A 12,742-nucleotide genomic window follows, 5' to 3' on the forward strand; every position below is an offset into this window, starting at 1 on the left:
AGACTCCTCCACGTCTGATGAGGGATCAAGATGTGCCTCCTCATCATCCGACACTTCATCAGCAGAAGGTAGCGAAGCAAAAGGACCAGAATGCTGAACCGCAGAGTCAGAACGGGTAGGAACAACAACAGAGGTTTCCTCAACTTGAGGGAGAACCTGAGGTTCAGACTGCATAGGTTGAACAACAGTCGGAGCAGAAGGCAGGTGCAAGGGTGAAGGAGGTTGACTCCTAGCAAGAGTTGCACCCAAGGATTGCACCAGCTGAGCGGAGGACGGAGGCGGAGTAGTCCGTTCCTGTTCCTGAGAGATGAGTGGAGCATGAGAAGGTTGAGGCTGCGCAGAACAAGGTAAAGTTCTAGCAAGCTGAGGTTCCTGAGGCGCAAGTGCATGGTGTAGATGAGCTTGCCTAGATGAGGGTTGAACTCGGTGCAGCGCTGGTGCAGCAGACAGACTCACGGAGGGGAGAGGTTGTTGTACCCCAACCGAGAGTTGCACCACTGGTGGAGCAACAAGGGGAGGAGGAGGAAGAGTGTAACTCTCCTGATCCCTAAGCAGAGATTGCCTTAAAGAAGGCTGAGGCTGAACAACACTGTGAACAGCAAACTCCGAAAGTGGTTCAATATCGTACGCCTGGCAGATGGTGCTGCGACCAGGCGGAGCAGGTGCAGGCTGGGCGAGCACAGGCGGAGCAGGTGCAGGCTGGGCGAGCACAGGTGCAGCGAGAACAGGTGGAGGGAGTGCAGGCGGAGCAGGTGCAGGCTGGGAGAGCACAGGCGGAGCAGGTGCAGGCTGGGCGAGCACAGGTGCAGCGAGAACAGGTGGAGGGAGTGCAGGAGGTGCAACACTCTCAGCCCGACATTCACGCATTAAGTCCGAAAGCTGAACTTGCATGGACTGAAGCAGGGTCCACTTGGGGTCGGCAGAAGCGATAAAAGACTGAGGTAAAGACACAGTCGGGGTCTGTATAGGCAGAACCTTACTCCTCTTGGGCGGAGTACTGTCGATCGATGACAGAGGCGAGTCGGAGCTGAGCCAATGACTGCAACCTGGCTGAGCACTCGCTGACTGAACTCTACGTTTCAGCAGTCTCGAGACCTGAGACCAACGTTTCTTCCCTGCATGAAGATCAGCGGACGAGAAGACGGGCTCAATCGTCTGCAGGTGGGAGTGACGGTCTAAGGAAGACACGCCCGCAACCACCGAGGATAATTCTGTGCGCCTAACAAGGCCTGTCGAACCCTTAAGCCCTTCGACATTGCTTCTCCCCTGGGCATGGGAGCTTGCAAGAGGTCCCGGACTGGGAGGACGACTGGCTCGCACAGAAAAATCCTCACGCACCACACTGGCACCACTAGCACTTGGCACTGCACAGACACTAGCACTCGTCACAGCACTGGCACTATTTCCACCCACTGCACTCTTGACCTTCAGTTCTTTAACCTCGGCCATCAGAGACTTATGGTCACTTACCACTGATTCTACTTTATCTCCTAAAGCCTGAATAGCACGCAAAACAGTTGACATATCAGGCGGAGGGCACACAGTAGGTTCGGGGGTAGCCACTACAGGGGTAGGAAAAGGTAGGGGATCATGAGGTGAGGAAAACATAGAAGAGTGAGAAGAACTTCTCCTAGCTCTAGTTCTCTCTAACTTGGATGAATATTTTAAAAGACGTACAAAATCCAATTCCGAAAGTCCGGCGCACTCCTCACACCGATTTTCTAATAGACAGGGCCTGTCCCTACAGTCAGAACAAGCGGTGTGAGGATCTACCGAGACCTTCGGAATACGCCTATTGCAAGACCTACATCGTCTATGGGAGGGAGCTTGCGAAACGTCAGACATCTTGTTTCAAAGAGTAAGTCAAAGGGTGATCCAAAAAACAAGCAAAAATTCATTAACCGTTAATCAGAGTTTATATAAAAGCTAACTAGCTAATATAAAAAGGATTCCAGTATGCGACAGCCGTTAATCTAAGAGAATACTTCACCAAATATCCATGAATAAACTCGAAGACCATGAGCGTATCCCAGAACGTCTAGCCGGAAGCACGACAGAGGAATAATTGAGGAGGTGTAAACAACAAATGATTGAGTACCTGGCCACAGGTGGCGCTGGTAAGTACACCCCCTTCTAGTATTGTGATAGCTGGCGTATCCCTCCATAGAATTCTGTCGGGCAACGGAGTTGACAGCTACATGATTATCGGGTAAGTTTAATATTGAAAAATCTATTTTTGGGTAAGATAGCCATGTCGTCCTGATGGACCCGCCCTTCCTTTTTCTTAAAAAGGGCTATAGGACCCCTCTCTATATACAGTATCTGTAGCACCTCGTGTATCGCTACAAGGAATGCAGATGGCGCCGTCGGCGGTGCTATGCTCGCACTCGAAGCGAGATAGGAGAGGTGCCTTGCTAGCCGCTCTCCTTTCATTCTCGTTTTTCGTTTTCTTGCCACTTGACCCCTTCGAAGTGTTAATTCTGTTCAGGGTGTAGATTGCTATGTGGCGTGTCAAGAATACGCCCTCTGATATTATGTGATATCCCTGGTTAAATCTAATTAGGGATATTCGCTCCAGGAGTTAGAATTCTGGATACCTTAAGGTAAATTCTCTGGGAATATCACCGTAGTCAAATATACCCAAGGAAGCTACCCTATAGGAACTTCCATTAGGACGACATGGCTATCTCACCCAAATATAGATTTTTCGCTTCGCTCAAAATCCGTTTTGTACCATACTGAAGTGAGGTGGCAATCACGTGGTCGTGTGCTATCTCGTGTGTTTGAACTGAGAGGAGAAATTCATCATTTTCTCCATGAACGGGTACAAGAACTGGCCATACATTTCAATGACCCTAATTTTGTTCAGATGCTTGCCTACTTGGCTGATGTGTTTCCAGCACTCAATGAACTCAATCTCTCTCTGCAGGGAAGGGGACTTAACATTGTGACTGCAAGCGAGAAATTGGCTGCATTCAAGGAAAAACTAATCTTTTGGATAAAGCATGTGAAGATGGGGATTTTGGTAAATTTCCCCTGCCTCGAAGAGACAGTCACAGAAAATTCTACCCTGCCTCCAACCTTTGTTGCAAAAATTGTTGAACATATGCAGTTGCTGTGCATTTCCTTTGATGGTTACTAATCATGTGGAGAGTTACAAGCCTGTAATAACTGGATCTTAAACCCTTTCATGCAGAATTTGGAAGATGATGATGATGATGACAGCATCAAGGAAGACCTCATCGACATGAGACACAATCGTGGAAACCAAATGGAGTTCACCAATAGTCAGTTGGACCCCTTCTGGGCTTCTCAGCTGGAAGCATACCCTGCAATAGCAACGAAAACACTCAAAGTGCTGGTATCTTTTGCATCTGCTTACTTGTGTGAGCAAGGATTTTCTTGTTTACTTCACATCAAAACGAAAAGCAGAAATCAGCTGAATTCTGAACATGACATGCGAGTAGCACTCAGTACTAAGACACTAAGATTTGATGCCGTTATGACGAAAATTCAGCAACAACAAAGTCACTAGGTTTACAGTGCAGTACAGGCAAAATATAATGTAGTTTTGAACCAAATAAAAAAAATATTCTTGTTGATAGATACTCATAATTTTTTCTCTTGAAAGAACTTTAAGCTGCATGAACGAATATTGAATAAAAAAAAAGTTTTATTATTACATCAAATTTGTATTTTTAGCTTTTTCATATATTCAGAATCCAGGGGGTTGCGAGAACTGACTGCTGATTTGAAAAGGGTGCGAACACTGAAAAAGGTTAAGAACCACTGATCTAGAGCCTCAAGCACTTTCGAAGCCCAGTTCTTCGGGAAGGTTCTCGTATCCTGCTGCCGGGGCTTAGCCATGAAGGAGGCAAGAAAATTAGTAGTCTCCTCCAGAGGAGCCACTGCCAGCTGGGACGCCTGTAGAGGGATCATGGGAGCATCTATTGGCTCTGGGGTTGGAGAGGATGGTTCGGCACTCAAGGACTCAAACGGCGACAGTCGGTAGTTGTACTTATACAAGACCTACCTAGGAGACCTCGAACCTACTCATTCTTGGATGTAAGGCATCTCCCGACTTGGTCTCCTTCGTCTTTTCGTCACTTGAACTGGTACAACGCACAATTTTCCCATTGGGGATCAGGCTTGGTGTGACCAGCCTTAGCATCAAGATACCACTGGTATCAAGAAGAAGTGACGAACAGTCAAAGGAGATTCCAAGGAAGGGGGGAGGATCATGCTTAGACGTGCAGAATGCCTACGCATAGGGGATTTGAACAGGTTCAAATTATTCCTCGGATGATTCGGCTTGAGCAGGGATTGTGACAGCCTGCTTAACAGCCTTAACAAGCTATGCACCCCATGGCATGTCCTTCGAAAACAAAGGGACGGGTGCAAGACCTCTTGGCGAACGGTGTTCGTTAGCACATGGATCACCGAGACCAACCTTTCTCGTTGTTAACAAAATGGAAGTGTGTGGCACGCGCAGCCAGAGAAACATGTAGACCTCCGACAAGAGCAGGAACTGACTTGCCCGGCCCGCGTGGGTGAAAATGGCGAGCACACACAGGGGTGCTAGTCTCAGCTCTGAAGGTAGGTGCTAATTGTTCAAGAACTGAAGCATCGCAAACAGACTCACGAACACTCGCAAGAAAACTTGCAGGAAGTTGGAGAGTTGCCTTGTAGATGGCAAAAGTAGGGCACGCACGCTCGGAAAGCAGAGAGCAATGCAAGCTTGGCTTGTCTGCGAATGCATGCCTAAGCCCAAAAACATCAGAACTGGCTTGCCCTGCCATCAAAGTGGAGTTTCATGTCTAATTTTCCCTAACTAACTTGGCATAGTACATGACCAAGTACTACCATAAAAAACTGAGTTGAACATATCAAGGTCTGTTATCAAATGAGAACAAGATGGAATTTCTATGACTTAATCTTCTCCTTTCATTATGCCTATCTTGTTCAATTAGACTTTTTTTCCAAGGCATTCCCAGCACTGATTTCTAAATCAGCAACTTCAAAATCACCTGACATGGCATAAAAATAAGCACTTTTCGTACTAGCGATAGAGGATCAGCAAATAACGTGCTTGGAAGGGTGAATCATCTCTTGGGGGATGACATTATGAGCCAAAAAGTTCTATGCATTTTTTGCGATACGACCTTCTTTGGCATTCTAGGTATTTTGCAACATAAATAAAACACCAAAATATGAATGAAAAGTGGAAACTCACAATTTGTTAACAATACTGTATATGACAGACAAGGTGTTATACTTTTCATTTATTTACACATGATTGGCAAGGAAAATGTTTATCTGTTGCAAATTTTACACTTTTGGTACTGTATATTTAACTATTCATTTGAGTACATCTACACATTCATGTTTTTTTTATGATTATTCTGAAAGATGCATAATGTGTAAAAAGTGATAACTAAATGAGCGTAAAATTTGTTCAGAAGCTAATGAGAACATACCTTCACTCAAAGCGTATACTAAATTAGCACTAAGCAAGCACTACTCATCTGATGTCACCCCTTTCTTAGCCCCACAATGACCTGACCTTCATTTGAGATGACCTTGTCCAAGGACCCCAAATACAGATAAGATCAAAGCGAAGAAGTATGAGTGAGGGGGGTTTGCTTCTCCCCAATATCATAAGTAACAACCAGAACGGTTACTGACACCTCGTTAAAAGTTTTGTAGCCATTTGCCAGCTTGCACCAGCATCAATATACAGAAGGTCCTCAATTTTTAAACATTTGACTTACAAACACTCACAGATACAAACACAAATCCAAATGAAAATAACAAAGATAAGATAAAGAAAAATAGTTATAAAACAATATTGTATCATTTAATACAGTATGCAAAATGACATCTGTAATAACCTGATCTCTATTTCATATGAAACCAGACTATTTGTTGACTTTTGCATCTGGAAATTATAGGCACGGGATTCAGGTTAGGAATACCCTAGGCAAACATTTAATGAAATTCAACTTACAACCAGCTTCTTGGAACCAATTAAGTTTAAAGTTAAAGACATTCTGAACATAGTAAAGAGCAAAATGTTTGTATACATGTACGAATAAGTAAATATTGGTAGATGGAAGATTCTTTAAAACTCTTCTAAAACTAAATTCTAAGTAAGTTCAAATGAAAGCAGATTATACTGAGGTACTCTATTAGGAGTAAGCATTAGTTGTAATTTTCAAAACATTATGTACAGTTAAAATGCAAAAGTACTTACCTATAGCAACCAAGACATCCCCTTCCATGCCTGGAGGAAAATCAGGGAATTTGCAGATTTCCCGCCACTGACAACAGTGGTCTTCCAGGCTGTCTTTTTCGTTCTTCAGAAGACTTCTGAAATGGTGGACGTTCAACTGATTCTCTACGTTTTCCATTTTGAAGATCTTTATCTGAATAAACAAAATGGTATACTGTAATTTTTAATGGTGGACAAAATACATTATACATAGAGATAGCGATTTTAGTGCAATCGAGTTTCACTTGTAATTAACGTACTGTATCATACTGTATATTAATCTATGAAATAATAAAGCCATGATAGTTGAAGACTTATGTGTTTTACCTATATCTTTGCATGACAAATAATGAATATAAATATGACAAATTCGTAGATAATTTGTATTTTTCCTAACTATACAAACCTTAGCTATTTATTAATGGGTTTATTAATGGGTTATACTTTCGGTGGAGCTGAAATGACGAGCCATTAAAATTTAACAAGGGTTAACTACCCACACCGTCAGATAGCGGGGGTAGGGGAGGGTAGCTTCCTACCCCACCCCCCACTCCCATACACACACCTGTGCTTGAGCTCACTTTGCTTGGAGGTAGGACTTCAAGGGGGATAGGAATGGCGGGCAAGTTTGTATAAATAGCTAAGGTTTGTATAGTTAGGAAAAATACAAATTATTTACGAATGTCATTTGTTCCGTAACTGGAATGCAAACCACGCTAATTATTAGGGGTGACTCACCCATTAGGAAGGGTGGACGTCCCTGCCAATATGACAAATTCGTAGGTAATTTGTAATTTTCCTAACTATACAAACCTTAGCTATTTAATAGGGGTATTACTTTTGGCGTAGCTAAAATGACGAGCCATTAAAATTTAACGAGGGTTTACTACCCACACCGCTAGTTAGCGGGGGTAGGGGAGGGTAGCTTGCTACCCCTCTCCCTCACACACACCTGTGCTTGAGCTCACTTTGCTTGAAGGTAGAACTTCGAGGGGGATAGGGCTGGAGGGCAATTTTGATTAAATAGCTAAGGTTTGTATAGTTAGGAAAAATACAAATTATCTATGAATTTGTCATTTGTTCCGTAACAGGAATACAAACCATGCTATTTAATAGGGGTGACTCACCCATTAGGAAGGGTGGACGTCCCTGCCAGTCTGGATTTTTGGCTTTGCCCGAGGGCTCGTTATTTGAGTGTGTGAGCACCCAAGAAATAAGGAGTCCCTGCACCTCACTAGAACCTTGCTACGCAAGGACTGCGGCCTACGCAAGCTGTGTGTGAAGGTATGGAGAAGTGTGACTCGTCCTAGGAAGTTGTTCTGAAGTTCTTTAGATGGAAACTTGTAGCCTAGGGCTTTCCTAATACCACCTCGTCAGGGTATGGGGACGTAACAGTATAAGTCTTAATACTCAGAACACAAGGAAACAAGGTTTACCCGCAGTGGTTTGAGGTCAGCTATGCAGAGAACCCAGGATGCTGCTTTCCCCACGAGAGGGTAGGATGAAGAAAAGAATAAGAGCCATTCAAATCTTTTCATTCACGCAGACTAAAACCGGGTATCAGTCCCCTCAACCTTCTGCTACTTGTCCAATAAGGAGCTTGAGGTATACAACCAGCTGTTGTGCAGCCACAACTGGACCGATAGAGATCGTATCGAGTTCCTGTGGGTCACGTCTTGCAGGAGAAAGGTTGTGAAAGTCACCTGGAGCATTCACATCCTTTCTTGTAAAACCTGCGTCACAGAGTAGTCTACTAAGAAGGACCAGGGGCATAGTTATGCCCCTGACACTGTGAGTCGTCATGTCGAGATGATGTTTCGGTGATCCTCCTCTAGTCTCTCTCGGTGCTAACAAGAGGAGGGACCCAGGCAGGCTATTGCAGTTTTCTTTAGGTAAAGTCTCATACCTTACCCTGGGTACAGTAACGGATGATCTGGATCGTCCGTTACCTAGTTGAGACTTGTGTAGATCCGTCACCTCTGGACACTGTGTTTGGTTTCATACTCAGGGACGAAACAGAATATTGTCTTTCGCCCTTCTCAATAATGGGCGATGTCGAAAAAGAGACCATGAAGTTCCTTAACTCGTAAGGTTGCTGTCCGAGTGAGTAGGAACATTGTGTTCTTAAATCAGGAGGAAATTTGTTGCCTGGTGAAGTGGAACACAAGGAGGTCCCTTTAGGGATCGGAGATTGAACTATGTTCTGAGAGGAAGGTCTCAATTCCAACTAGGGAAAGGCAAGTAGTAAGTCCGTAGGAGTTAGGAAAAGTCTATCGATGAAAGGGTGTCCCTTTCTTTCAGTATGAAGGTTAAGGATCAAGGTTGAGTGATCATCTTTACCTGTCGAAATTGAATAGGGGATCTTTTCCTCTTGCATATAATCGAGGATTCCGCTATTGCTGGAATTGAGGTATCAAGAGAAGAGACACTTTCGCATGATGCCAACCACACAAGACGTGACACTGCCAGGTAGACTGATGCTGAGGAATTCCTCAGATATCTAGACAACCTTTTCGCAAAGAGGTATTGGGTAGTCTCCAGGCGTACAATCATATCAAAGCTATAGCTTGTGGTAGGTGTCGAAGTGGGTTGTCTGTGATGTGGAGAGGGTTATCTTGGAGACTCTATCAGGAGCTGCAAAAGGTTTGGAAACCTTTCTGCATAATGCCATAGCGGAGCTAGGAGAGTCCTTGGGAGGTTGACCGATGTTCTAGCTATCTTGAGTACCCTTCTCCAGAAAAAACAGGGACGAGACGTAAACGTCATTGTTGTACCCACCATTGTTCCCAGAGAGCCTTGGGGTCTAGGGCTGGTGAGCAACAGTAGCCTGAGGTTCAGGAGCGTTGCGAACAGACCCCTAGTTGGAGGACCTCGTAAAGTCGGGACTTTGTTGGCTACATGGCGATCCAAAGTCCATTCGGTATACCTAACTGAGATGCTGTACACAGATTGTCGGCAAGCCTGTTCTTCCAGTCTGGAATGAAGCAGGTGAAAGTGGTACCGAACGGACTTTGGCCCATCTTGGTGTTTATACTATTTGATGGGAAGATTCTACAAGCCAGTTCCTACTTGCTTGTCGATGTGAGTCTCTATGTGGTGTGCTGTGTGTCGTCCATCCCATCACTGAGTGGTCTGTTAGGAACCGTTGAGGCTGCTGAAGGACCGGAAAGTTGGCCTTCATCTCTTAAGAGATCTAAGTGATGGTACCTTCGGGATCTGTCCAAAGGGCTAAGGTCATGTGGTGCAGCACTATAGTCCCTCCTTTCTTCTTTTTCCGTCTCCAGTCTCCTGGAATGGAAGTCGTTCTCTTTTTGAGAAGGTTTTTGTGGAGATTAGTGTTTAGAATCATTCCCAGATACACCAATCTCCTGGGAGGGAAGTAGGGAAGATTCCGCAGGTTTACCCTCATCACTGGATCTTGGTAAAAAGACTTCAGAAGTTCCAGTGTTAATGCAAGGTTGCCATTGAGTCTCCTAAGGTCAGTCAGTTATCCCGAGAGAGCGGAGACGGAAGCCGATCCTGTGAGACCAGGATGGGTGTAATGGAAAGACCGAAGCACAGTGCCTTGAACTGGTGTTTCTTGTTTATCTAGATTGAATCTTCCAACATTCCTAGATGGATGGTTTGGACCTGGGAGTAAGTGTCCTTTAGTCCCGTGTGCAAATGAAGACCTGAGGTCTTAACCTTCGATCGAACTCCAACATGGAGTGGACATCGACCCAAAGGGACAGCTCCTTGGAGATCCTTTGCATGGAAGATTGTCGACACTGGAGTCTTGACTCGTGTCGTAAAGGAACAGGAGCGATACCTAGTGTAAGAATTCTTCTCTGAGAGAGAATTTCTTTAGAAGGAAGACCACGCTTAGCCTTACCACGCGCCCTGATGGGATTGATGCTACTCCTTAGAAGAGAATTAATCTGGCGAATGTTAATCAATGGTTAACCATTGGGTATTGTGGATACTGCGCAGTTGGAGAGTGCTCGCAAGTAGTTCCCTGTTGGCAAGCCGTTGATGAGGGTTGTCGAACGTTTACCGATCACTTTAGCGTGATGGCAAACGGCCAGTAGCGAGAAGTATGTTGTATAACTTATGATCTAGGAACTACAGGAAGCGCTTGACTAGTAAGTTCAAGTCACGAACTGCTGGCAAATAACCGATGACCAATGAATCGGTGGTCTATGCGCCGATGGCGAGTTCGATATCAGCCAGCTGATTATGATACCCCCTGTTTGGTCAGAGATGAGCAAGCTGAAGATGGGCTGGTCAGAGATCAGCGAGCTGAGTTCAATGATCGAAGAAAGATGACCTGCCCATCGGTGATCTAGTGATCAGCAAGCTGATGACTGGTTATTGACTAGCAATCGATGATTGGAAATGCTAGCAATTGGAGATCGTTAGTCATTGGAGGGACTAGAGGTCACAGATCAGCATTGAGCTAGCAATTGGCGATCTGGTGATCGGAGACCTAGCGATCAGTAAACTGTGAACTAGCCATCAGCAAACCGTGATCTAGGGATCAGTCTAATGATGCTTTCCTGTTTGCTGCCACATGTCTGTCAAGGAAAAAAGAAACTTAGAAGAGACAGGGACCAAGGATTCCCCGATTAGATTCCTTGTAGGATGGAATCTTCGGGATCTTGAATCCTTCTGTGGAGCCTTATTCCTCTTTTCCCGGTGGCAATGTTTATGTGCTTGCGGGGAGGAATGGGGCAATGGTGATCTGTCCAAAAAAGTTTTACTCCTTTTTACTTACAATTGCGCGAGTGTGTAGGTGAGTCTGGAGCGATGGCACACAGGATGATGCTGGTACTTTGGATCTGCGAGCCTGACTCTTTGGCAAGAGCTGGCGTATGAATCCGGGGACCGTAACTGTGCAGGAGGGCGCAAGAAAGTGAGGAAGGCACTGTGTAGTTTTGTGCATTCTCCCTAGAATGCACCGAAGCGTGTGACTGGTTGCGCAAGAGTGGGAGCATTGGCGCGTATGTGAGAGTACTACGTGGAGATTGTTAGCGTGTGCATGCGGAAGACCATTAGCATCCGCACGTAGAAGACCGTTGTAGCGCGCCCCGCGCATAAGGCCGTCAGTGCGCTTGCACGGTAGACTATTGGCGCACGTGCAGGATACCATCGGTGCCCGCGCGCAGAAGAAAGTCAGCACGCACATGCACAATACTGTTGGTGCGCATGCGGGAGACCCTAGGCGCTCGCGCGGGGAAGAAAGTCGGCCGTGCGCGCAAGAGCATTGGTGCTTGCGCGCGTGGAAAGTCATCAACGCGCGTGCGGGAGACCATCGGCACCATATCCTCGTCCCATTCTTGCGACAATTCTCTCAACTCCTTCGCAAGGTTGCAGAGCTTGGCAAGCCATTCTAATGTTAAGCCCGTTTCTTCGACAATTTCTTGGGTCTCTTCCTGTGTTTCACTGTCTTCTTCACTGGCCGATTTCATCAGGTCTTCGAGGTCTGCGTCAGTTAGCGGCTGGGAATGGCAGTCCAACAACTCGTCGACGTCTTCAGTCGTCATGTCGCCAAACCCGTCACCTCCAATTATCGCAGCCAACTGCACAGATTTCCGTATTGCAGAGTGTTCAATCTTAGCAGGTGTAAATCCCTCGTCATCGTAAACAATCTGGGGCCACTTCTTCCAGCTCGCATTAACAGTAGCAGATTTCATTTCTTACAGTGCCGTCTGGATGTTCTGCAGGCACGTGGCTATTGTGTACTTCCGTCACTACGCCTTCAAATTGAATGTTTCATCCTCATCATCTTGGGCAGCATCCACACATGCAACGAGGTCCGCCAAGGTATTCTTCGAGTAGAGGGCCTTGAACTCCCTGATAACCCCCTGGTCCATCGGTTGAATTAATGACGTTGTGTTGGGTGGCAGGAACTCAACCTGAATGCCCTCATGTGACAGATCAGTTGCGTGTCCACCAGCGTTATCCATAAGGAGGAGAATCTTAAATGGCAAGCCCTTCTCTAAGAGATTTTACTGACTTACGGGATAAAACACTGGTGGAACCAGTTGGAGGTCAGCATCTTCGTAATCCATGCTTTTGGATTATGCATCCAGTACACGGGAAGGAGATTCTTATTTTTATTTTTCAAAGCGCGAGGGTTTTTCGATTTGTAAATAAGCCCCGGCTTCAGCAAAAATCCAGCAGCATTGCCACAAACCACGAGGGTAACACGATCTTTGAATGCTTTAAAGCCAGAGGCTTTGGCTTCTTCGTTGAACAGGAAAGTTCGCGACGGCATTCTCTTCCAAAACAAGCCGGTCTCATCCATATTAAACACTTGTTCGGGCTTGTATCCACCTTCAGTAATAATCTTCTTAAATGTCTCATTCGCGTAAGTTTCAGCAGAAGTAGTGTCAGCGGAAGCAGCCTCGCCATGCAGGGAAACGCTTTTCAGGCCGAAGCGTTTCTAAAACTTCGCGAACCATCCTTTGCTGGCGGAAAAACATTGTTTCT

The 12,742-nt window shown here is 45.6% G+C and overlaps 1 protein-coding gene across 1 annotated transcript in view; it reads right to left on the reverse strand.

Moving 5' to 3' along the window:
* LOC137623198 (disks large-associated protein 5-like) overlaps window positions 1-12,742 on the reverse strand; it is a 156,422-nt gene that overhangs the window by 91,584 nt on the left and 52,096 nt on the right. The window contains exon 2 of the mRNA XM_068353902.1: window positions 6,254-6,425. Within this exon, the coding sequence (XP_068210003.1) occupies window positions 6,254-6,410 (157 nt within the window). The 5' untranslated portion in view covers window positions 6,411-6,425. The remainder of the gene's footprint in view (window positions 1-6,253; window positions 6,426-12,742) is intronic.

Source organism: Palaemon carinicauda, chromosome 30 (assembly GCF_036898095.1).
Source record: "Palaemon carinicauda isolate YSFRI2023 chromosome 30, ASM3689809v2, whole genome shotgun sequence".
In the NCBI taxonomy this organism is placed as follows: Eukaryota; Metazoa; Arthropoda; class Malacostraca; order Decapoda; family Palaemonidae; genus Palaemon; species Palaemon carinicauda.